Here is a 25,917-nt window from a genome sequence, read left to right on the forward strand (position 1 = left end):
AATCTGCTTTTATGTGTGTCATTAGACAAATGACATAAATGAGTGATAAAATGAAAAATGTTTGAAGAAACACTCTCATAAATGGACAGATCCTGATGTAAATCACTCAATACAATAATTTCTCCACATTTAACAATGTCAAGATTTCCTACTAGCACCTGTTCTTCCAGTGTTAGCAACAGTAACTAAGGGAGGCAGGGCTGAACAAAGGGGGCTGTGTTCCACTTCAAACTATTACACCCTCCCCTCGCTAACTTCCCTTCATCTCGTGGACTTGGATGTACATCATAGCCTACATTGCACGAGCCCACTACTGGCAGAACCCATGCAGTTGGTTGAAATTTATCAGCCTAAACCCTTGAACACTTGAGCTCGTTGTCACTCTTGCAGTAAGGCTGCAAAAGTTGCTCTTTTTGCACCTGAGAAGACAATGTCTTCAGAGATTGATGCAATGACAGATTCAGCTAAAGTTTAGTTGTAAATTCAGAGGCTTATATGTAAATCTTGCCATGTATGAATTAACTTTTCATCCAACTGTTAGGATTAATCCAGTTTTCCACAAATGAAAATGGTAACATTGCAATGGACACAGGCTGTGACTGTGTCAGTTTAAGGTAGCTACAAGTATTATACGGTTAAATCCTAGTGGTACTCTTCTGAACTGCTTAACTGACCTAACTTCACATACAGCTGTGCACAGCTTTCTGTTATATCATTCACAAGATGATATAAGAGTTGTGTGGGGTGGGGGGTTGATGAAGAGCGATCTACTGTGATGTCACAATCGAGTTCCATTGTGGGATATGGAGCTGCCTGAAGCGTACATCGGAGTCAACAAAACTTCCCTCGCCTGCTTATTGAAGTGGTACGGAATTCCAAAATGGTGGTGGGGATTAAAAGTGAAGTGGAACGCAGCCAGGGTCACTTCCACACCACACTCTATGCACTTTTTTTCAAACAACGGCCAAAAAAAACACCCTTGTGTTTTACACAACAGTGATACTCAAAGTTGTATGTTATTTCAGCTGGTATATTATCCACCCCACCCTCACAGTGATATGTTTTGCAGAATATATGAATAGAATGAAGAATAGCAGTGACTTGTGTTAGCCAACCTATTGTGTTCTTTGTAATGCCTTTTGGAAAATGTTTGAGGTGTTGTTTCCTGTCTTTTCAGCTGGCCTACTGTGTGGTGCAGTTTTTGGAAAAGGACAGCAGCCTCACTGAACCTGTAAGACTTTACAGCTTTGGCAACAATGTCTTTGCCATTTCCTGTCACTATTAATAAAATTTCCTTATTTCATGTTTCTTTTCATTCTTTCATGGTAAACTTCAATTTTAAATGTGCACATGAAATTAAATTTCATTCCTCATTTCAAAAGTTTTACCCCTAAAAATATGAAAAGTACTAATAAGAAAATGTGTTTAAAGTCATGTACACTAACATGAGGTGAAGACTCCAGTTATATCAGTTGCCTTATAAAATGTGTTTTATTCTACTTGGACCAGTCGATTCATGGGGGCAGACATTAAGATTATATATCAGACCAAATACTACTAATTTTATCTCGGTAACCCTCTAGATTTTGGGCACTTTCACTCATGCAATAATTGTTTTGTGTGATGCTGCATCAGATACCGCTTAAGCCCAAGTATTCTTCGGTCAGACTACACGACGCGTGATGCAAATTTCATCATCAGCGCTGAACGCGTGCAGCCCGATTTTTCTAACCGTGTGTCTATGAACGTGCAGAATCCGCATGTGCCTGGAATTATTTGCATGAATTGGTGTGTCCACAAGGTGGCAATACTCACATTTGAGCTGTTGTTATCACAAAGAATCGCTAGAAGATGATGTAATCACCTGTTGTACTGTTGTAAAAATAGCAACAGTGGATGTGCACGTCAAGAGCGCATGTGTGAGGAGGTCTGGAGATACCTGTAATTGTATACCTCGAGTCTGTAGGAATATAAAGACATCCTTATGGGTCTAAACTCCTGAAGAGAAATAGTCCGGTGTCTTAAAGCAGTTGTACCGCGCATGCGGCAACCGCTTGTTTATGCGCGCACCGTTAAATGGAGTATAATTTGACTGGCTCTTGTTCGACAGTATGTAAACGTTGAGCATTCACATCAAAATCGAAGTATACTTAGTGCTTTAGTGTTAATATAAAGTCCAAAACAATTGCCATATCATATAAAATTGAGTGTGTGTACCTTTAAAAAAAACTTGTTGATGCATAGATATCTTTGAGAAAGCTGTCTTTATACTTTGGAAGAAGCCAAACTTTTTTCTCCTGGACTAACTAAAGCACCCTAGGCGAATGAAGCCGGTGCTTATACTATGTGCAATGTCGTTTTAAAATTATTTTGTTTAAGGTGATGTCACGCATTTAACGTACTGTTCCAGCCACAGAAGTAATACAGGATGGCATGGCTCTCCATGGATCGCAGCTTTTAGAGCTATATCGATTTTTTTGCTTTATTAAACTTGTCACAGAGCCCCTTCCGCTTTTAAAAACTACAATCACTCTCCACTCATTTGTCGTGACCACCCTGCCTTTATGGAGTTTGTGCTGCGAATCATGTAAAAAAAAGTATACTTCAGCACAATCTTTGATAGACGGGCTTCTAAGTTTTCCATTTAATGACACTAACCTAGGTAACAACAACTCAGCTGGCATGCGCGATTGTCATGTCCAAACCACACCCATGATTAGTTTTAATCAGTCATCAATGCTCTTCGACCAGCTGAGTTCTCCTAGGAAATATCACCAAAAAAAAAAGCAGAACAAAAACGTCACTGCATTTTGTCATCATTTGTAGGCGAGCTAAGCGAAGCCTGTCCCCCCAGTAAGTACAGATTAGCCTTTAATTGCCTTCTACTTGTTCTCTTGTCTGCATCAGGTGATAATGGGTCTGCTGAAGTTCTGGCCTAAGACTCACAGTCCTAAAGAGGTGATGTTTCTGAATGAGCTGGAGGAAATTCTGGATGTCATCGAGCCCTCAGAGTTTGTTAAAGTCATGGAGCCCCTTTTTAGACAACTGGCCAAGTGTGTATCAAGTCCACACTTCCAGGTGCGACAGCACAGTCTCACTCTAGAATTTAAGTGTTGGACATCTTTCACTTTAAACTCCTAGAAAATTGTGAAACTTTTCAGTTTACCAATTTAGGCAGATAGATTGACAATAAAATCAGTTCTTCTGTGTTTCTATGTTCTATGTTTCTGCTGTAGTCCTAGTCTTATAGTCTTGTCTTGTAAATGTGTTGGTCAATTAAATGTAATGTCCATGTATGTTCCAGGTTGCTGAAAGAGCATTGTATTACTGGAACAATGAGTACATCATGAGCCTGATCAGCGACAACGCCGCCAAGATTCTCCCCATAATGTTCCCCGCACTCTACAAGAACTCCAAGAGCCACTGGAACAAGTACAGTCACACCTCTGTTAATCCAGCTTACCTTCTGGAGTTGTCACACAATTAAAAAATGATGCATCTTATTTGTGTTTTTGTTTCTTTTTTTGATTATGAATGATGAAAACCTGAAGATCAAAGTTCTGTTCAAATGTCTGATGTACTAGTGTTGTCATTCCTCCTGCAGGACAATCCATGGGCTCATCTACAATGCTCTGAAGCTCTTCATGGAGATGAACCAGAAGTTGTTTGATGACTGCACTCAGCAGTACAAGGCTGAGAAGCAGAAGTGAGTGAATGATGGGAGAAAGAGGGAATGTGGTGGAAGATCAAAGGAGAAGAGAGATAATTTGGAGATTGTATAGGATTGTTCTCAGGCAGATTGTTTGGGACGCTCTTATAATCAGCTGTTACTGCTTGTTTTGCAAAAACTAGAGAGCTGCTTACCTAGACAGCATTTTTGAGCACATTCAAATGATTCTGAGTTACAGCCACTGTCTCCATTTAGATATTATGGCAGGTCTGTTTAATCTCTTTGGATTTTGTTTTAGCTAATGGCAACCATGTGCATCCATAAACACATGAGTTACTGTCGCTGATGCAACCTAAACAGTTTGTTTTCCGGTTCTTCCCTAGAGAGAAGTACAAACTGAAGGAACGGGAAGAAATGTGGCACAAAATTGAGGAGTTAGCGAAACAGAACCCTCAGGTACACACCTTCCACTATACTCTCATACTAATACACTGAGAGAAACAATTTTTTCATGCTCACAGAGAGCTATGAGAATGACAGGGCACCGTTCACAACAAAACTGTTGGCAGAATTTTTTAGCTCGCAGCTTTTATAGTTGTATGAGGCATTCTCAAATTAAAGGAGTATTTTTATTGTTAAACCTTTAAACAGAAATAAGTCATTAATAAAATAGTTAATTTTATTTTAAAGTTAATAGAAAATATGTTTAAAATGATATACACAGGAGTGTTAAAAGTACTCAGAAATTGAAAATTTCTGAAGTGAAAATTGTAATCAATTAAAAGTCCAAGTATCAAGCCAAAAACATACTTGAGTGAAAGTAAAAAAGTATTTACATTAAATTATAAAATGTAACTTTTTTTCCTTGCTAGAATGAAATCAAGTGAGAGGAGAATGTGGCCAATTCAATTGTTTAAGTGCATTTTATTGGTGGAATAAATAACATTTAAATTAAATTGCTACCAAACCTCATAATGAAATTACTCAAATTTATGATTAATATTTACTGTAATTATTATTATTATTATTACTGTTTTTATAGTTATTATGAAAATAGCCTAACAATGACCACAATAATACAAATTATAATAATAATAATTCAAAAAATAGGTAGAGGAAAATTAATATGTATGATTTAGATATGAAAGGTTTTTTTCAAGTGCAGAAATAAATTACACGTACATTTAAATACAAATTCCTTTTATGAAATATACAATGTAAATTATAATTTGTGACTTCTACATTCATACCATCCAATCTGCTGAAATAGCAGGCTTTTAGAATAAAACTTGGGACAAAACTGTTGATATTTCTCACTTTGCATTTATCACATCCGGTTGGGTGGTCGCATAAGGTCTAGTTGCACAAGTCAAAATATTTCAGCATGGATCTGTAAATACTGCATCCACAGATGGTTGGAAACCCACGCTGCCCCCGTGTGGCTCTACATTAGAAATGAATGACTTCCAGTCTATCGTTTGTCAAATGCAGTGAAAAGGCGGCTTTAAGACAAAAGAAAATGATCTGCAAAAAAGTACTTTTCAAGTCTGAATAAAATTGTAAGGAGTAAAAAAGTAAATTTCTTTCCCCTTTGGAAATGTAATTAAGTACAATCATTCCATTTAAATTGCACTTGAGTGAAGTATAGTACTTAAGTATAGTAATGAAGTACAATTACTCAAGTACTTCACACCACTGTGTACACTCGGATGAGATGAAGACTCCAGTCATATCAGTCTTGGAGAAAAAACTGCTTTATTTTACATATAGTGCTGGGAGAACATTCATGAGTTGAAATGAGAATTGTGAATTTTTACAGTGACACCGGTAACTGAGATCATCTGTTTTTGCATGATGCTGCATCTACCCTGCTAGCTTACCAGCACAAAATAAACACAAATTTGCCCTAATGCACCTTTAAGATGCAAAAGCTTCAATATTTATAATGCAGTTGTTTTACTATTACTGTTAAAACTTAGTGTGCAATTTGAATGAATTAACTCCAAAATACTCCTGACAAGTCTAATTATTGCAGTTCATCTCTCTTGAGGCACCCATGTGCTCTGAGGGCAAACACACACAACCCCAGAGTTTAATGTGGATGTGAAGGAATGGTGTAAATGTGTTTGTCAATCATAGTGTCTCATAAATGTCCCTTGACATACCTTTGAATTTTCACAGAGTACAAAGATCACACTTCGACCTGGTCTAGCCCAAGAGGAGGTTAGTCACTTTTGTCTCTAAACATGATGGATATTAAAATGCACTTATCCTACTGTTTGGGTTTTCTTTAAACTTCATCTTTCATACCATGTTTAGGCATAGAGTTGGGTGGTGTGAATAAAAATATTGTCATAGTATAAGTCATTTTATATAACAGATTTGAAAGAAAAACCATGTGATCATGCCTATTTGGGATAATCCAGTGAATTATAAACTTTACAAATAAACGTAATCTCATTTTATCTCATTTGTAACTTTCTCTTATTTTTATTATTTTCTCTTATTCAGTTTTCTCTTATTTGGAATTGAATGGACACAAAACAAAGAGTATTGATAACGAATGATAAGTCTGACATCAGTGCAAAAACCACTTTAGATTGTGTAACACTTGAGAAAAGACTTTATAAAATGGGTATTTCCAAATTGGATAAGCTTCATTTGAAGCTGTTGTGAAATAGAGCAATAAGCCACAAGAGGCCGTGCTTTACAGCGATTTCACTAAGGGCAAAGGGTGGTGTTGTTAGGTATGACACAAAGCAGAGTATGTTATTCAGTAGTTACATTTAATATTAATAGTATTTGGAATAAACAATTCAGACATCCACCAAGTAATAAAGTTAATTATTGTTTGGTGTGGGCTTAAAGTCATTAAAATACTTTTTATTCGAAGTCATTTATAAGAACAGCTTTGAATGTGGCTCGTCCAATTCAGGATATATCTTGGTTAACACGTTTCTATCGTCACATGGTATATACAGTCATACCGCCTAACTTATATATGTATGGGTTCATGTTTATATGCAGTATATGATGTATAATGAAAGCCCGGGAGGAATCCCCCTGTACTCAATGGAGACAGAGACCCCTACAGCCGAGGACATCCAGCTTCTGAAGAAGACTGTGGAGTCAGAAGCCTCACAGGTACAATTGAATGAAACTCTTGGGCTATTCCATGTCAAATCAGCCTAATTTTAGAAACTTGCCTGGCTCAGAATTTTTTTAAACAGAACAAAAAACAGTGGTGATCAAAGCCAATATGTTAAATGCCATGGATCAATATTTGCTGAGTCATTCATTATCTTCATACAGGGGGGGTCAAAAAACAATTTTGCCTATGATTTAAGAGCAAAACTACAGGTTAGAAAGATGGAACCATCATTATTTCATTTTTACACAGAGATAGGTCAGTCTGTTACTAAAATCAGTTGATTTCAGCTCCAATTGTTGCATCACATGCCAATGACGTGAGTCCAAAAAATGAGAGAAAAAACACTTTTGTCTCTTGAAAATCAAGCTTTTGATGATTTTATTTTATTTTTGATGATTGTTTTAAAGTTAATAAATACAGGTACATTTATAGTTCCAACATTATTTGAACTTCAGACCCTTGTTTGTTGGACAAGAAATGCTAGCTTTAATACTGTATCATGTGACCCACATTTGGTTTTCGACCAGTGAATATGTGGAAAATGTATCAATTTATGGATAGCACACTGAGAGCCCCATATCTCTGGGATTTAACCACATAGGGCTTAAACAATGTAGATACAAAAAAGAAAGTTTGTCCTGAACCGGAATTTAAAGGGATATTAAGATACATTTAATACTCCAGGAGTTAAAGACACTCCAACTTTGGAAAAACAACACAAAAAAGTGTTTTTCCCCATATTTTGACTCATTGGAATATGATGCAACAATTTTAGTTTTAATTTTAGATTTTAGTAATAGACCTACCTATCTCTGTGTAAAAATAAAATAATGATGCCGCCAACTTTTCTGAAGTTAATGTTTGACCTGTAGTGTTGCTCTAAAAACATAGGCAAAAATGGTCATTTATTCTAGGAGTCAGCTTCTAAACACTCCGCATGTCTTGTAATGTCTTGGTCTTGCTGTAAGCTGCACTGTCTCAGGACCACGACTCTTTCCTTTTAGGGGATGAAAGACATCAAGAAAGACAAGGTTTTGATGAGGCGAAAATCTGAGCTGCCGCAGGACGTGTATACTATAAAAGCCCTAGAATCTCACAAGCGAGCGGAGGAGTACCTGACGGCCAACCAGGAAGCCCTCTGACCAGGGAGCACCGCCACCCTTAGCCATGCCTAAACTGTCCCTCTTGTCTTGGTCCAAAATTGCCACCTGCTGTAACCCAACTCTCTATTCCTCTTCCTCTATCAATCCTCACTTCCTCCCTCGCTGTTGGAGAGCCCTGTCTGCCTAATCCAGCTCACAGAGCAGTGGAGAGCTCCCACCCACAAACACTTTCCAAAGTTTACACAAATCCATAGTTACTGATCCTCACAGAACTGAAGCAACCTTTGGGTTGGTAGAAAGCAGTGTGGTTTACAAATAATCAAAGTATGCACTTTTTGTTTGTTGTTTCCATACTCCAATCTGTTTCCAGGCATTAGTCCGCATGTTCCTTATCCCATTTTTTCCTCCCGCTGCTTGAGAGCTTCTCCTGTATTCCATTCCCTGACTCTGTAAATCCAATCTCTCTGACATGTTAGGCACAAAGGGGCTAGACTTAACTAAATGAATCATGTTACTCAAGAGATAAATGAAGACAGTGATGGTGAACCTGTATTGTACTGGATTTGTTGCATTAGATAGCTGACTGGACTCGTGTGTGTGTGTGTGTGTGCTGTTCTTTCACAAGGGATCTGTCTTGCTCAGCTTAGGGATGGAAGCCAAATAAATGTGATCTGGATATCATATACAGAAAACAAATGAAAGAAACTGGTTTCTTATAAAGAAGCCTAATATATTAGACAGCAATTTGAACTCTCATGAGATTGCACATTTATTTCAAGTTCCTTAGAAATAACTCAGGTTATATCTCCATAGCCATCACAAAAATTAGAAAAGGACAGAACTGACCCACATTACAGTGCAAGTTAATGTGACTAGCTAAGCTTCTCATCACCAGTTAGTCATCTTAAAGGGATAGTTCACCCAAAAATTATCTTATTTACTCACCCTCATGCCATCCCAGATGTGTATGACTTTCTTTCTTCGGCAGAACACATAGATTTTTAGAAGAATATCTCAGCTCTGTAGGTCCATACAATGCAAGTGAATGAGGACCAGAACTTTGAAGTTCCAATAAGCACATAAAGGCAGCATGAAAGTAATCCAGATAACTCCAGTGGTTTAATCCATATCTTCAGAAGCAATATGTATTTAAGTCCTTTTTTACTATAAACCTTGGACCATCCCCGACCAGTTGGTGGCGATGTGCACAAAGAATGTGAATAGCCAAAAGTGAATGTGGAGATTTATAGTAAAAAAAAAACAAAAAAAATTTTTTTTAATGGATTTAAATATTTATCTGTCGCTCAGCCGCACCTATCATATCACTTCTGAGGACATGGATTTAACCACTGGAGTCATATGGATTACTTTTATGTTTCCTATATGTGATTTTTGGAGCTTCAAAGTTCTGGTCACCATTCACTTGCATTGTATGGACCTACAGAGCTGAGATATTCTTCTAAAAATCTTAATTTGTGTTCTGCAGAAGAAAGTCATTCACATCTGGGATGACATGAGGGAGAATAAATTATGAATTTTCATTTTTGGGTGAACTATCCCTTTAAGACTCAAGTCATTTTTGAGACCCAACACCCTGCTCACATGAGGCTGAAGTGTTCTTCATAATCCATATGCTGTTTTCCTTGTGATTATGTATCTGATTGTCAACCAAAACAGTAAAGGAGCTTTATGAAAGTGATCACCTCTATTCAGACCACCAGCAGTACACTTTTAAAAATGCTGTAAAAATAGTATATACTCCATCCATTTATGGTCGCAAAGAAACTAATGTGTCCTTAATGTACAGGCTGAAATGGTCCATGGTTCCAGATGTTTTGTTTTATTTTTAAGATTTATACCTTTTGAAATCAAAATGTCTTAGCTTTTATAATGTGTCTTGTTTTGCTCCATAGATTTTGTGTTGTACCTAGAAATGAAAGAAAAACCTTTCATATTTAAGCCTTTAAAAAGGAAACTATTCGTAACATCCAAAAACCTAAAGAGGAGTGTTAAAAACTCAAGACTCCTGTCCAAGATTATAGGTCTTGTTGATGTTTTTTCAATTTTTAAAGCACCTAAGCAGTATTTTTTATTTTTTTTTTATTTTTTTCTGGTATAAGAAAAATAAGGAGTGTATGTTCAAGCGCTATACAATCGTCCTAATAGGACAATATACTTAAGAGATACACGCTTACCTATGCAGGCTTAATATATGGAAACTAAAAGCCTGCAGTTACTGTCGCAAATACTTGTGTACTGTATATTTGCTTACGATTGCACCCTTGCCCATCCAATGCCCTACAATATTCCCTTTTTTGCCCCAAATTAATCTTTTCTTTAATTCTGTTTGCTTGTATGATGTCCCGTCTCTGTTGTAAAGGTCTTTGGCTTGTGAAGGATAACTCACTCTGATCATTCCAATAGTGAGGGAACATTTACTCCTCCAAGAGGCTGCTGGACAACGCAACACTTCATTGGCTTACCTGTCCCAGCTGTACTTTTCCATAGGTCCAAATGTGTGCATATATATTTTGACTTGTGCAATTACAGTGTATAGTATGCAGTGCAGAAGTGAAATCTTTCAATTATTAGCTGTTTGAAGTGTTAGTCACCTCTGACTCAATCAAGAGCATGAATTGCCATCTTACTCGCCTCTACCAGACTAGAACATTCCAGAAACAGAGGCAATGCTGCATGCCTCCTTCCTAAATGCAAAGGGACAATATTTTGCATCTTGACAGGCGGATGGGGCCAGTGTTCAGCTTGTCTGGCAGCAATGTGAAACATAGAGGGAAATTAAGAACGTATGGGTCTCTCAACACTCACCCTTCCTTTTCCCTCCTCTCCCAGCCCCGTTCCCCAAGTCTGACACTAATCTTAAGCTGCTTTCCAGGTCATATGTACATATGTTGTACTTTAATTAGGTCGAGCATTACATAGTAAGAAAGTCATATTTTGTACAGATGTTCATGAATGTACAGAACAAAAATAAAGAAACACAAAAGATGTGATGGCCATGTGTGTTGCTTAAGCAGTGTGAGATGCATTGCACAAGGTGGTCTCTTGTCAACCATCAAATGACTGGAACCGTGATTCAAACAACACAATGGAGATGCACCATTATTGTCTATACTGTCATACAAAAGCAACAAATTTTGCGAAAACTATCCTTACACACACAAAAAAAAAAAACATTGAATAACACAACTACGTTGGAAGTAGGCTGAAATATTGAAATAATTATTTTTTGTGTTGTTTTTTTTTTTTTTTTTTTTTTTTTAATCTTGGCTCCAGAAAGTCAACTATAAGATTTCCGTTTCGAAAGTTTCAGTCCATATTGTTTAATTTTAGTTTTAAAGGAATGTTCTGGTCTCAGTACAAGTTAAACTCAATCGACAGCATTTGTCGTACCATAATGTTGATTACCACAGAAAATCATTTGTTCTCGCTCCTTATTTAAAAAGCAAAAAAACTGCAATTACAGTAAAACACTTAATAAAGTGTAGTAAATGTGGCTAGTCCATAAATGTTAAAATACACACTCTTTCAATAGTATAACAACAGGATGTAAATGTTATATATGTTTAAATGATTTCAGTGTGATGGAATCGCTTACAGAGCTTTCTTGCGTTTTGTCATCATGACAAGTATAATATTGGATTTTACCACACTAATATCACATAAACGTATGATGTTTACATATTGTGGTTATACTTTTGAAACTGTATTTTAGCATTTATGGACTGGTCCCATTCACTTCCATTGCATGTGCCTCTGTAACCTGAAACCACAATTATTATTATTTTTTTTTAATAAACGATGGACGAGTCGAAATTGTTGTTTGTTGTAATAATTGATTGAGCTTAACTTGTACTGAACCCGGAACATCCAACTTAAAGGACATGTCCACTATGAAAGTGGTACCGTGCCTTTAGATTCGTCGTCTTTTCAGCGTATTGAGTTACCACATGTAAGAAGCTTGTGTTTTTGCACTCAGATGTAGTGGATTAGCTTGGGCTCTTAAAACGCTTTCACTTGCGGTCCAGTCTCAGGCCTGCAGAGCTTTGTCTGGACTGAAGCGTCTGCTGGACCATGTCCTTCCATTGGTCATCGGAGATTTCTTGCGCCCAGGCAGGGATGCCTAATGTTGGCAAATTTATAGCCGCCATGGTCCTTTTCACCAGCTCAACGTGATCTATGAGCACAAACAAGAAGAATGGAAGAGTTCTATGGGAAGTCAAGATTAATGATAGGCAGATATCTGGCCATTTTCTGATAATCGTCATAGAGTGCAACAGTGCCCGCCCACTTTTTCAGCCATCTTTGTTCAGGAAATATTTTTCCCAATAGGGATTTTTAATAAAAAATTTAAAATCGAACAAAAAGACAAAGGTACATGACTATATTTAAAAATGCACTCTGTAACTTTTTGCTCGTGTCATTTTGGACTTACAGTGACACCTGTTGGTGTGGATGCAACATCATTAAAAATCAGTAGTTTTCAGTTACAGATGCCATTGTAGAAAATCACTATTCACAATCAGCCATTAATTTAATCCAAGAGTGAAAGCGTCCAAAAACAAGACAGTCACTGAGATTAAGCGAGTAGTATTCAGCTGGTCATGTGATTCTAAAATGGCAGCCCCCACAAGGGCGCCCCTGCCCCATGTAGAATAAAAGAGCTTTTATAAGATTACTGATATGTCTGGAGTCTTCAACTCATGTGAGCGGTCATGATTTTATACATGTTTTCAAATTACAATTCATTTCTTTAGGAGTAAAACATTTTAATGGGGAAAAAATGACTAAGTGCACCTTTAAAGTAATAGCTCACCCAAACATGAAAATAATCTAATCATTTGTTCACCCACATACCATCCCAGATTTCCACTTTCACTTCCACATTCTTCATGCATAATGCCACCTACTGGTCGGAGCTGGTCAAATGTAGACATAATAAAAATGACTTAAATATTGATCTGTTTCACATCCAAACTTATCATATCACTTCTGAAGACATGGATTAATCCACTGGAGTCTTTATGGATTACTTTTATGCTGCCTTTATGTACTTTTTGGAGTTTTGGTCACCATTCACTTACATTGTATGGACCTACAGAGCTGAAATATTCTTCTAAAAATCTTAATTTGTGTTCTGCAGAAGAAAGAAGGTCAAACACATCTGGGATGGCATGAGGGTGAGTAAATGAGAGAATTTTCATTTTTGGGTGAACTATTCCTTTTATGTCTTTAATGAGGGAATGAACTACAATTTCAAGAAGCGTAATCAATTAAAAATAATGGAAAAATATAACACGATGTAAAATTGTTCGTTATAAGTATACAAACAATACATTTTAATTGTATTGCAAAATATTCATAAATATGCAAATAGCTGCAGAGTGCTTTAGGCGCGATTTGTGTGCCAGGATTCTGTAGTCTAATTGGTGGATCGTTCCTTTAGGATTCACAGGCAGAGTAGTTCTTCACCAGGAATTCAGCTATGAAGCAAGTTTTTGAAATTACAGGGCTCGACAATGGACAATGCATGATGGCCAGGGGCCAGTGTGAGAGAGGACCACTATTTATGAGCCCCACACCTTTCAGCCCTTCAAAGCGCTCACAATTTAGTGTAAAGTCTTTGAAGGAAATAGGGTGTAGGGATGATCACTTCTGAATGGAACGCACCCATCATTCAGATGAGTTAAAAAGATATAGCAGCATGAGAAAGAACTGCCTGAACTCTTTGCCGAATTTCACCAAACTCTTGCATAGATACTGTAAGAGCCTAATGTATTTGTTAAATTCATCAATAGTGTGTTTCATAATTATTTCATAATTTACTATCGCCCCTTTAAATATATGCATTTTCTATGCATCATCTGTAGTATTTACATTCAGTTTACTTTACGTGTAACAAACGTTAAAATGGTACTGTCTCTTTAAGAACAGTGGTTGTTCAGTGAACTTGTTTCAGTTGAGTGGTTTCTTTACCACATCCGTGCTGTGTGTTTCAAATAATCTGACTGTAATTAAAAGAATAGGTATTAAAAGAGACTTAAATCAATGAAAATCAATTGCTTAGATCTCAACTTTAAAGCAAAAGTAAAAGCACTTTTCTGTAAAGCACTTTTATGCGATTACCATGAGGCATAAATCATATCTTGCAAATTATAAATGTGATACAATTCTGGGGGGAATTTTCTTAAAAACAATATTATATATATATATACAGTTATGCTCAAAAGTTTGCATACCCTGACAGAAATTGTGAAATTTTGGCATTGATTTTGAAAATATGACTGATCATGCCAAAAAAACTGTCTTTTATTTAAGGATAGTGATCATATGAAGCCATTTATTATCACATAGTTGTTTTGCTCCTTTTTAAATCATAATGATAACAGAAATCACCCAAATGGCCCTGATCAAAAGTTTGGAAAAGGATATAAAAAGATATCCAAAGCCTTGAAACTGCCAGTCAGTACTGTTCAGTCACTTATTAAGAAGTGGAAAATTCAGGGATCTCTTGATACCAAGCCAAGGTCAGGTAGACCAAGAAAGATTTCAGCCACAACTGCCAGAAGAATTGTTCGGGATACAAAGAAAAACCCACAGGTAACCTCAGGAGAAATACAGGCTGCTCTGGAAAAAGACGGTGTGGTTGTTTCAAGGAGCACAATACGACGATACTTGAACAAAAATGAGCTGCATGGTCGAGTTGACAGAAAGAAGCCTTTACTGCACCAATGCCACAAAAAAGCCCAGTTACAATATGCCCGACAACACCTTGACACGCCTCGCAGCTTCTGGCACACTGTAATTTGGATTGACGAGACCAAAATAGAGCTTTATGGTCACAATCATAAGTGCTATGTTTGGAGAGGGGTCAACAAGGCCTATAGTGAAAAGAATACCATCCCCACTGTGAAGCATGGTGGTGGCTCACTGATGTTTTGGGGGTGTGTGAGCTCTAAAGGCACGGGAAATCTTGTGAAAATTGATGGCATGATGAATGCAGCAAGTTATCAGAAAATACTGGCAGACAATTTGCATTCTTCTGCACGAAAGCTGCGCATGGGACGCTCTTGGACTTTCCAGCATGACAGTGACCCTAAGCACAAGGCCAAGTTGACCCTCCAGTGGTTACAGCAGAAAAAGGTGAAGGTTCTGGAGTGGCCATCACAGTCTCCTGACCTTAATATCATCGAGCCACTCTGGGGAGATCTCAAATGTGCAGTTCATGCAAGACGACCAAAGACTTTGCATGACCTGGAGGCATTTTGCCAAGACGAATGGGCAGCTATACCACCTGCAAGAATTTGGGGCCTCATAGACATCTATTACAAAAGACTGCATGCTGTCATTGATGCTAAAGGGGGAAAAACACAGTATTAAGAACTAAGGGTATGCAGACTTTTGAACAGGGGTCATTTCATTTTTTTCTTTGTTGCCATGTTTTGTTTTATGATTGTGCCATTCTGTTATAACCTACAGTTGAATATGAATCCCATAAGAAATAAATGTGTTTTGCCTGCTCACTCATGTTTTCTTTAAAAATGGTACATATATTACCAATTCTCCAAGGGTATGCAAACCTTTGAGCACAACTGTATGTATGTATATATATATATATATATATATATATATATATATATATATACATACACAAAATATTTACCTTCAACACATTATTTTAAAGCCATGATGGTTTTTCATTTTTGTGTTGGAGCCAGTGAAAATGTTGGCATGGCACTGGCTCAATCTACTGGGCCAGTAGAAAAAACCCTTAGCGTTGAATTATGTGGACTGATGGCTTCAGTAGAAGCATAAACCATTATTAACAAACTCAGAGCTCATGGTATGTCTATCTTTGAAGGTTTATATGTTATCGTAAAAAATGTATTCACCTATTAAAAAAATGAATGGGATGTTTACTTGCGGAACCAGATTGTTGTGCTCTATTGAACTGACTTAGCAGTGTGCCATTCCACCTGTCAATTCCCAAATCTGCCAGCGACTGTCAATGAATTGAGTATATTTTACTCAAATTAATCAGAACTTATTTGCTATCATTGAGTTTATCATTATTTATACTGGACAGTGGCCACTCTTCCCTCTAGATATCAGATCAGCCATTAAAATAAATATATTGGTTGACCACTTATGATGGCTTCTTTTCTAATCAGGCCAACTGAATTGATCAGGGTGATGAGATTTTGATACTGATAGAGAACTACTGCAACAGCTGTCAGGAAATTATGTGCCAGTGTACTGTATGAGAGTTGGTAAAAAGGTTGTAGAGCAAATGCACTAAACTATTACCTGCATCCATGGGAATAGATGCATTGCTCCTGTGAGCAGCAGCTCCTTCAGGGTCTTCCTCTTCATCGCTGTCTGGAGGAGGAGGCTGGGGCAGGAACAGGCCCATGGCCTGCACAATGTTGATACAGATGACAATTCAAATGTAATTATAACCATTGATGGGTAAAACCTCATTTCCGCACTAGTACACAACGAGTCACCTGAAAAAGAGAATTCGTACCTCTATTCTATCCTGGACGTCCTGCAGCTGTTCGGCAGTCGTTCCCTCATCAGCTGGCTCAGTGTGTGAGCTGTTCATGCCGTCTGGGTCTTGATTCAGAGGCTGATAATAATATCCTCCTCCATGGCCTTCATCCTCATCTCCAGCTCCTCCTTCATCCTCCTCCATGTCCTCTCCGCTCCACTCCTCCTGCACTGCGGCGTCTACAGGCCGATCCTGCGCCAGATCCTCCTCGGTGTTCGGCGAGATTCTCTCTGGACCCATCTCTCGGCCCCTCTCCACTTCCATTCAACGGCTCCTGACAGAAACCTGTCATACGAGACACGTTATTTGTGATAGAGCGATTCATTGCAGTTTAACTCACGCACATTGACATATAAAGAATATATTCGACATATATTCGACTTTTTGTATAGATGACACTCCGGTGCATTGACTAGCCGACAGGACAAGCACTTACCATAAAAAGAAAACGTCAACAAACACTGTCTGGTTATTATTATTGTTTTACCTGGTTCCTCTATCAAACTCTTTTCTCCAAATGTTTTGGTGAAATTCAATTGTATCTGAAGAGCTGTTATTTGCTTCCGGTATTGCGCAGACGAAGAACCGCGCACTGATTGCGTCACCACGTCCAAACACCAGGGGGGGAAAAAATATGTATTTATTTATTTACAAACTGATACTTATTTTTTATATATTTTATTAGGAGATTCTGACATTCAAACATTTACTTATGAAAACAACTAATTAAAATTTCATAAAACCACAAACCTATATAGTAAAAAAAAAAAAAAAAGGAAGGATAAAAGCAGATAGTGATTTTATATCTTAAGAGTATAATATAATTGCATTTATATAATTAATTAATTTGTATATTGATTTATTTATTTACATGTTTTTATTTTCTTTTTTCTTTTTTTCTTTTTTGTTATTATAACTGAAACTGTAACCCCTGAGTATTTCTAACAGATGCTGATGCACTGACAAAAAATAAACAAATAAAATGGTATCAAGAGTAGTGGGGTGAAATAAATCTATGAAGCAATAAGTCAAGCTTTTTGACTCGAGGAAATGTAAAAATAAACAAAAAATATTTTCAGTTGACTTACAAATATAATAATATAATTGTGTTGTGATCAAATGTGATCATGGCTGTATGTGTGCATGTTGCCACACGGTGGCGCTTGTTCGTTTGTGTGCTGGATGGAAACAAACTGTATTTACCAGAGATCATTTAATAACATACTGTGTTTTTACAATATAGAGAGCAAAACAGTCAACTAGCGTATTACGACAGTGAGTCACCGTTTGCGGATACCATACATATGAATATGGAGAGCCGTAAACGGAGACCTATCTGTCGCAAAATTGTCACTGTCTTCTCTTGTAAAACAGCAATTTTATCGTAGTAAACTCCACACATAGTTCATTACAAAAGTATTGTTTAGTGTTTAACATGTTGAAGATTAGCAGACAGGCAGTCAGTTCATTAAGTGATGAGCTGTTTCCTCACAAAAGCAAAAATTTCAAGTTGCATAGGCCGATTGACAAAGGTGGGCTAGGCCTATGCAAGATTTTGCTTTAATATTATGCATTCGGTGTCAGACATTTGGCTCATTGGTCTCTTCCACCTGGGAGAGCCCCTCCCTGGTTTTGTATTGAACAGGAAGTTCTTGCCCCTATTTCGCCAGTGCAAAGCCTTTCTATCAAACTAACCGGAGAAGTTAAGTCACACCCCGTTATCTCACATTTGCACACGGTATGGACAAAAGTGTCCAGAGTGTTTAATTCTGACATTTATTTAAATGTTGCCTCGAGCATATGGCTGAACCCCAAATTATGTATTAATAAGTCCCCTTTCTGCTGGACAGAGTGGATTGTGAGGGAGATTAATATGCTCAGTGACCTATATGAGAGTGGAGTGTTGAGATCGTTTGAAAATATGGTTCAACATTTTGGGATTCCCAGGTCTCAATTCTTTAGGTTTTTACAGCTGCGCCACCTGCTCTGTACTATTTTTGGGAGTAGCATACACCCCCCTAAAGCGGCAGATACTCTGGGAGTGGTCATTACTGCTTTTGGAAAAGGTCATGAGGAATCAGTGTATTACTCCCTGCTAATTCAGAGTCTGGGGGACGGAGCTTCAACTTCACTCAAGAGATTATGGGAGAAAGATTTAAACTTGGTATTGGAGGAGGAGTGTGGGCTAGGATTCTAAAAAGCATAAAGTCTGTATCTAGAGATGCAAGGGGGCGCCTTATGCAATTCAAGATTGTACATAGATTCTATTAGACACCCTCTAGATTAAATAGGCTTGGTCTTAAAGACACACCCACCTGCTGGCGATGCCAATCAGAAGATGGGACACAACCCATGTTTTTTTGTGGTGTGTTAAGATCCAGGAATTTTGGTTGAGGGTTCAGAGTTTTGTGTGTGACGTATTGGGCACTCAAATTTAATTTAGCCCCAGACTCTGTGTTTTAGGCGATGGGGCGGTCATTAATAAAGGGGATAAGTGCATAAAAAATTGGGTCCTAGCCAGTGTTATGATGGGTAGACAGATCATTCTTAGGGGATGGAAGTTGGCTGGAGCGCCCTCATTCCAAGAGTGGTGCGCAGAGATGGGAAGGGTAGCGGCATTCGAGGAGATGTCATATAGAAGGCTAGGCAACTTAGATTCATTTAATAAAAAATGGGGCTGCTATTTGGCCTTTTTGGAGGACTCTTGGGGAGGGGCAGTGGAGAGAGAAGTGCAATTTTAAATGTGTGTGATTATTATTTATATATATATATATATATATATGTATATATATATATATATATATATATATATATATATATACATATATATATATACATATATATATATATATATATATATATATATATATACATATAAATATATATATATATATATATATATATATATATATATATATATATATATATATATATATATATATATATATATATATATATATATATATATATATATATATATATATATATATATATATATATATATATATATATATATATATTATGTATATATTTATATATATATAAATTTTGCAAAATTTCACAAAAATGTATTCAGTGTACTGAAGCATCTCCTCCATAGACATCCATTCAAACAAAGGCCTCTGGTCTCCTCACCAGTATACCGCCCTTGTAGGCTCGCCCTGATAGAAGGGCTCTGGAGTTTACTTGTCTGTCTGAACTTCCTCTCTAAAGCATTGCCTATCTGTTATTAAGAATATCAGTCTGTATTAGTGTCAAAGAATGGGGGCATTTGCAAAATAATAAACATACTTTTGTGGAGGGAGATAGGATGTGAATATTTACCAGTGGATAGTGAAGTAATTACAGAAATAGGGCAAAGTTTTAACAGAGCATGTCAGCTATGATAGTCTGTCTGAAACAAGGTTACTATCATAAACTAAAACTAAAACTAAATGTAAAAAAAATAAGTAATAATAAATTTGTATACTGAAATAAAAATAAAAATCAACATAATTGGAAAAACTGAAACTAAACTAAAATAAATGTTCATGGCTCTGAAAAAACTAAACTAAAATAAAAAATAATCGTAAACATTTTTTAGTTTTCGTTTTTGTTGCAATATGTTTTTAAACCTTTAAACCCGCTATCACCTTAACATGAAGATGCCACTAAGTGGCGATGGCACCAGCAGATGACTATTGGCCTCATTACATTAGCAAAGACAGAGCGGGAGGAAATCACTACAGTACATCATAGAGAGAAGCAAAGCAGGTAGAAAACTAGGGTGACCAGAATTCGGTCCCGGTTTTACGAGGTATGTGCCGGTGTCCCGTTATTGCTCTAAAAAATTTAATGTAATAATGCCCTGGTTTCAGCTGTTAGGCTCACTGATTTAATTTTTTTTTTCTTGTAATTAACATTTTTATTGATTCATATGCATATGACAGTGGGAAAAACTCAACACATATATAAAGAATCAACATTTTACATTTAAACCCTACTTATACAATTCCACCCTGACCCCTAACGAACACCCCTGTGGTCCCACATAACACACACACACAATCCCAAAAAAAAAAATACTAATTATATATAAATATATATATATATATATATATATATATATATATATACACTATATTGCCAAAAGTATTCGCTCATCTGCCTTTAGACGCATATGAACTTAAGTGACATCCCATTCTTAATCCATAGGGTTTAATATGACGTCGGCCCACCCTTTGCAGCTATAACAGCTTCAACTCTTCTGGGAAGGCTTTCCACAAGGTTTAGGAGTGTGTTTATGGAATTTTTGACCATTCTTCTTCCAGAAGCGCATTTGTGAGGTCAGACACTGATGTTGGACGAGAAGGCCTGGCTCGCAGTCTTCGCTCTAATTCATCCCAAAGGTGCTCTATCGGGTTGAGGTCAGGACTCTGTGCAGGCCAGTCAATTTCTTCCACACCAAACTCGCTCATCCATGTCTTTATGGACCTTGCTATGTGCACTGGTGCACAGTCATGTTGGAACAGGAAGGGGCCATCCCCAAACTGTTCCCACAAAGTTGGGAGCATGGAATTGTCCAAAATCTGTTGTTATGCTGAAGCATTCAGAGTTCCTTTCACTGGAACTAAGGGGCCAAGCCCAGCTCCTGAAAAACAACCCCACACCATAATCCCCCCTCCACCAAACTTCACAGTTGGCACAATGCAGTCAGACAAGTACCGTTCTCCTGGCAACCCCCAAACCCAGACTCGTCCATCAGATTGCCAGATGGAGAAGCGCGATTCGTCACTCCAGAGAACGCGTCTCCACTGCTCTAGAGTCCAGTGGCGGCGTGCTTTACACCACTGCATCCGACGCTTTGCATTGCACTTGGTGATGTATGGCTTGGATGCAGCTGCTCGGCCATGGAAACCCATTCCACGAAGCTCTCTATGCACTGTTCTTGAGCTAATCTGAAGGCCACATGAACTTTGGAGGTCTGTAGCAATCGACTCTGCAGAAAGTTGGCGACCTCTGCGCACTATGCGCCTCAGCATCCACTGACCCCGCTCTGTCATTTTACGTGGCCTACCACTTCGTGGCTGAGTTGCTGTCATTCCCAATCGCTTCCACTTTGTTATAATACCACTGACAGTTGACTGTGGAATATTTAGTAGCAAGGAAATTTCACAACTGGACTTGTTGCACAGGTGGCATCCTATCACAGTACCACGCTGGAATTCACTGAGCTCCTGAGAGCGGCCCATTGTTTCACAAATGTTTGTAGAATCAGTCTGCATGCCTAGGTGCTTCATTTTATACACCTGTGGCCATGGAAGTGATTGGAACACCTGAATTCAATTATTTGGATGGGTGAGCGAATACTTTTGGCAATATAGTGTATATATATATACAGGTGCTGGTCATATAATTAGAATATCACCAAAAAGTTGATTTATTTCACTAATTCCATTCAAAAAGTGAAACTTGTATGTTATATTCATTCATTACACACAGACTGATATATTTCAAATGTTTATTTCTTTTAATTTTGATGATTATAACTGACAACTAAGGAAAATCCCAAATTCAGTATCTCAGAAAATTAGAATATTGTGAAAAGGTTCAATATTGAAGACACCTGGTGCCACACTCTAATCAGCTAATTAACTCAAAACACCTGCAAAGGCCTTTAAATGGTCTCTCAGCCTAGTTCTGTACGCTACACAATCATGGGGAAGACTGCTGACTTGACAGTTGTCCAAAAGACGACCATTGACACGTTGCACAAGGAGGGCAAGACACAAAAGGTCATTGCAAAAGAGGCTGGCTGTTCACAGAGCTCTGTGTCCAAGCACATTAATAGAGAGGCGAAGGGAAGGAAAAGATCTGGTAGAAAAAAGTGTACAAGCAATAGGGATAACCGCACCCTGGAGAGGATTGTGAAACAAAACCCATTCAAAAATGTGGGGGAGAACCACTACGCACAGACGTATGCAAGACATGGGTTTCAGCTGTCGCATTCCTTGTGTCAAGCCACTCTTGAACAACAGACAGCGTCTGAAGCGTCTCGCCTGGGCTAAAGACAAAAAGGACTGGACTGCTGCTGAGTGGTCCAAAGTTATGTTCTCTGATGAAATTAAATTTTGCATTTCCTTTGGAAATCAGGGTCCCAGAGTCTGGAGGAAGAGAGGAGAGGCACACAATCCACGTTGCTTGAGGTCCAGTGTAAAGTTCCACAGTCAGTGATGGTTTGGGGTGCCATGTCATCTGCTGGTGTTGGTCCACTGTGTTTTCTGAGGTCCAAGGTCAACGCAGCCGTATACCAGGAAGTTTTAGAGCACTTCATGCTTCCTGCTGCTGACCAACTTTATGGAGATGCAGATTTCATTTTCCAACAGGACTTAGCACCTGCACACAGTGCCAAAGCAACCAGTATCGGGTTTAAGGACCATGGTATCCCTGTTCTTAATTGGCCAGCAAACTCGCCTGACCTTAACCCCATAGAAAATCTATGGGGTATTGTGAAGAGGAAGATGCGATATGCCAGACCCAATAATGCAGAAGAGCTGAAGGCCACTATCAGAGCAACCTGGGCTCTCATATCACCTGAGCAGTGCCACAGACTGATCGACTCCATGCCACGCCGCATTGCTGCAGTAATTCAGGCAAAAGGAGCCCCAACTAAGTATTGAGTGCTGTACATGCTCATACTTTTCATGTTCATACTTTTCAGTTGGCCAAGATTTCTAAAAATCCTTTCTTTGTATTGGTCTTAAGTAATATTCTAATTTTCTGAGATACTGAATTTGGGATTTTCCTTAGTTGTCAGTTATAATCATCAAAATTAAAAGAAATAAACATTTGAAATATATCAGTCTGTGTGTAATGAATGAATATAATATACAAGTTTCACTTTTTGAATGGAATTAGTGAAATCAACTTTTTGATGATATTCTAATTATATGACCAGCACCTGTATATATACACATAAAATAATATATATATATACACATAAAATAATATATATATATACATACATACATATACACAAATAAATAAATCAAATAATAATAAACATACATGATTAAACTAAACTCTCCACATCCCCTCCCCGAGAGTCCCCCCAAAAAACTAAATATTTGCCCCATTTTTTAGCAAATAAGTCCCTAAACCCCAGCCTTCTACTTACCGCCTCTTCAAATGCAGCTACCCTCCCCATTGCCACACACCACTCTGAAAAATAGGGTGCTCCACTTGACTTCCAACCCCTTAAAATGACTTGCCTGCCGATCATGAGACTGGTCATAACCCAATTTTTTATGTGATTATCCCCTAAATGCATGACCGCCCCATCACCCAAAATACAGAGTCTGGGACAAAGCAAAACCTGAGTGTTCAAAACTTCACACAAATACCTCTGAACCCTCAACCAAAACTCCTGGATCTTAACACACCCCCAAAAGACAGTTAGTGTCTCCAACTTCTGACTGGCATCGCCAGCAAGTGGGTGTGTCTTTAAGACCAAGCCTATATAATCTAGAGGGGGTCCAATCAAATCTATGTAAAACCTTAAATTGCATAAGGCGAACCCTTGCATCTCTAGATACAGACTTGACATTTTTAAGAATCTTAGTCCACACTCCATCCTCCAATACCAAATTCAAATCTTTTTCCCATACTCTCTTGAGAGAAGTCAAGGCTCCATCCCCCAGACTCTGAATTAGTAGGGAGAAATACACTGATGCTTCATGTCCTTTTCCCAAAGCACCTGCCACTTTAGGGGGGTGCGTGCCACTCCCAAAAATAGTGCAGAGTAGGTGGCGAAGCTGTAAATACTTATAAAACTGAGATCTGGGAATGCCAAAATGTTGAACCAAATTTTCAAAAGGTCTCAATACTCCACGCTCATATAGGTCACCAAGTGCATTAACCCCCCTCACAATCCAATCTGACCAACAAAAAGGGGACTTATTAATACATAGTTTAGGGTTCAGCCATATGCTCGAGGCTGCGTTTAAATAAATATCCAAATTAAACACTCTGGACACTTTTGTCCATATCGAGTGCAAATGCAAAATAACGGGGTGCGACTTAACCTCTCCGGCTAGTTTGATCGAAAGGCGTTGCAGTGGCAAGATAGGGGCAAGAACTTCCTTTTCAATACAAAACCAGGGAGGGGCTCTCTCAGGTGGAAGTGACCAATGAGCCAAATATCTAAGACCGAATGCATAATAAAACAAAATCTTGCGTAGGCCTAGCCCACCTTTGTCAATTGGCCTATGTAACTTATTGAAATTTAACCTGGGGCGCTTACCATTCCAAATAAAGGACTTCGTTATGCTATCAAATTGCTTGAAATAAGAGCGGGGGACATCTACAGGGAGAGACTGAAGCAGGTAGTTGAATTTTGGAATACAATTCATTTTAATAACATTAACCTTCCCAATCATCGATAAATGTAATGAAGCCCACCTGCCCACATCACTCGAAAACCTTTTTATTAAAGGGTCAAAATGAACTCTAACTAAATCAGACAAATTTGCTGGGAATAAAATCCCCAAATACTTAATGCCCTGTTTGGGCCACTGGAAGGCACCCGGCTGGAAAGCCGTATGCTGTCAGTGCCAAAGCTTCGGATTTAGACCAATTGACTTTGCATCCTGAGAACTTGGAAAAGGAATTAATAATTCTGTGGAGGCAAAGCATAGATCTAGTAGGTTCAGAGACAAATAATAAAATATCATCTGCGTAAAGCAGAAGCTTATGCGCCACACCTCCCGCTGTCACCCCTGGAAAATCATCCTCCTTTCTTATCACGGCTGCTAATGGTTCCAGGTCAAGACAGAACAATAATGGGGAAAGAGGGCAACCCTGTCGAGTGCCCCTATTCAGAGTAAAATAATCTGAAATTAATCCATTTGTTTATACCGCTGCTACAGGGTGTTTATAAAGTAACTTAATCCAACCAATAAATGTACTCCCGAACCCATACATTTCCAAAATCTTAAAAAGATAATCCCATTCTACCATATCAAACGCCTTTTCGGCGTCAAGTGAGATGGCAGTGACCAGAGATTGTTCATTCGCCACTGACCACATGATATTGATGAGACGCCTGATGTTGTCAGAAGAGCTGCGGCCCCGAATAAATCCCACCTGATCTATATGTATAAGAGATGTCATAACTTTACTTAATCGGTTAGCCAAAATTTTTGACAATATTTTTACATCTAGTTGGATCAGGGAAATTGGACGGTAACTTTTACACTCGCTTGGATCTTTGTCCTTTTTAAGAATCAGACTGATCCGGGCTTGTGTCATGGTTGTAGGAAGTTTTCCCTTCTTTAATGATTCAGTATAAACTTCTAACAAAAGTGGAGCCAGTTCTGTAGCATAGGATCTAAAACATTCTGCGGCAAAACCATCTGGCCCCGGAGCCTTGCCTGTAGGTAGGGAC

The 25,917-nt window shown here is 38.1% G+C and overlaps 2 protein-coding genes across 3 annotated transcripts in view; one reads left to right on the plus strand and one right to left on the minus strand.

The window, feature by feature from the left end:
- The window catches only part of LOC127413699 (serine/threonine-protein phosphatase 2A 56 kDa regulatory subunit delta isoform), a 63,923-nt gene extending 52,993 nt beyond the window's left edge, over positions 1 to 10,930 (plus strand). The window contains exons 10-17 of the mRNA XM_051651043.1: positions 1,178 to 1,231; positions 2,908 to 3,078; positions 3,305 to 3,432; positions 3,605 to 3,706; positions 4,054 to 4,126; positions 5,852 to 5,893; positions 6,698 to 6,814; positions 7,826 to 10,930. Of these exons, the coding sequence (XP_051507003.1) occupies positions 1,178 to 1,231; positions 2,908 to 3,078; positions 3,305 to 3,432; positions 3,605 to 3,706; positions 4,054 to 4,126; positions 5,852 to 5,893; positions 6,698 to 6,814; positions 7,826 to 7,963 (825 nt within the window). The 3' untranslated portion in view covers positions 7,964 to 10,930. The remainder of the gene's footprint in view (positions 1 to 1,177; positions 1,232 to 2,907; positions 3,079 to 3,304; positions 3,433 to 3,604; positions 3,707 to 4,053; positions 4,127 to 5,851; positions 5,894 to 6,697; positions 6,815 to 7,825) is intronic.
- Positions 10,931 to 11,164: 234 nt separating this feature from the next.
- On the minus strand, positions 11,165 to 17,096 carry LOC127413714 (male-enhanced antigen 1-like). 2 transcript variants are annotated; one of them, XM_051651077.1, is made up of 4 exons: positions 16,981 to 17,096; positions 16,470 to 16,778; positions 16,250 to 16,358; positions 11,165 to 12,119 (listed from the first exon to the last, which is right to left on the minus strand). In XM_051651077.1, exons 2-4 carry the CDS (start codon positions 16,755 to 16,757, stop codon positions 11,956 to 11,958), a joined length of 561 nt encoding a protein of 186 aa, XP_051507037.1. In that variant the 5' UTR covers positions 16,758 to 16,778; positions 16,981 to 17,096; the 3' UTR covers positions 11,165 to 11,955. The 2 variants fall into 2 exon arrangements, with proteins under 2 accessions (XP_051507037.1, XP_051507038.1); XM_051651078.1 differs by having other exon boundaries at positions 16,930 to 17,057.
- Positions 17,097 to 25,917: the final 8,821 nt, after the last annotated feature.

The sequence above is a fragment of the Myxocyprinus asiaticus genome, chromosome 23 (assembly GCF_019703515.2).
Source record: "Myxocyprinus asiaticus isolate MX2 ecotype Aquarium Trade chromosome 23, UBuf_Myxa_2, whole genome shotgun sequence".
Taxonomy (NCBI): Eukaryota; Metazoa; Chordata; class Actinopteri; order Cypriniformes; family Catostomidae; genus Myxocyprinus; species Myxocyprinus asiaticus.

Excerpts from the sequence above, each read along its gene's own strand:
- LOC127413714 (XM_051651077.1), bottom strand. The coding sequence starts at position 16,757 with ATGGAAGTGGAGAGGGGCCGAGAGATGGGTCCAGAGAGAATCTCGCCG. Across the intron at positions 16,359-16,469 it reads ACGTCCAGGATAGAATAGAG|GCCATGGGCCTGTTCCTGCC; the intron begins GTACGAATTCTC and ends AACATTGTGCAG. Across the intron at positions 12,120-16,249 it reads ATCTATTCCCATGGATGCAG|ATCACGTTGAGCTGGTGAAA; the intron begins GTAATAGTTTAG and ends TTGTGCTCATAG.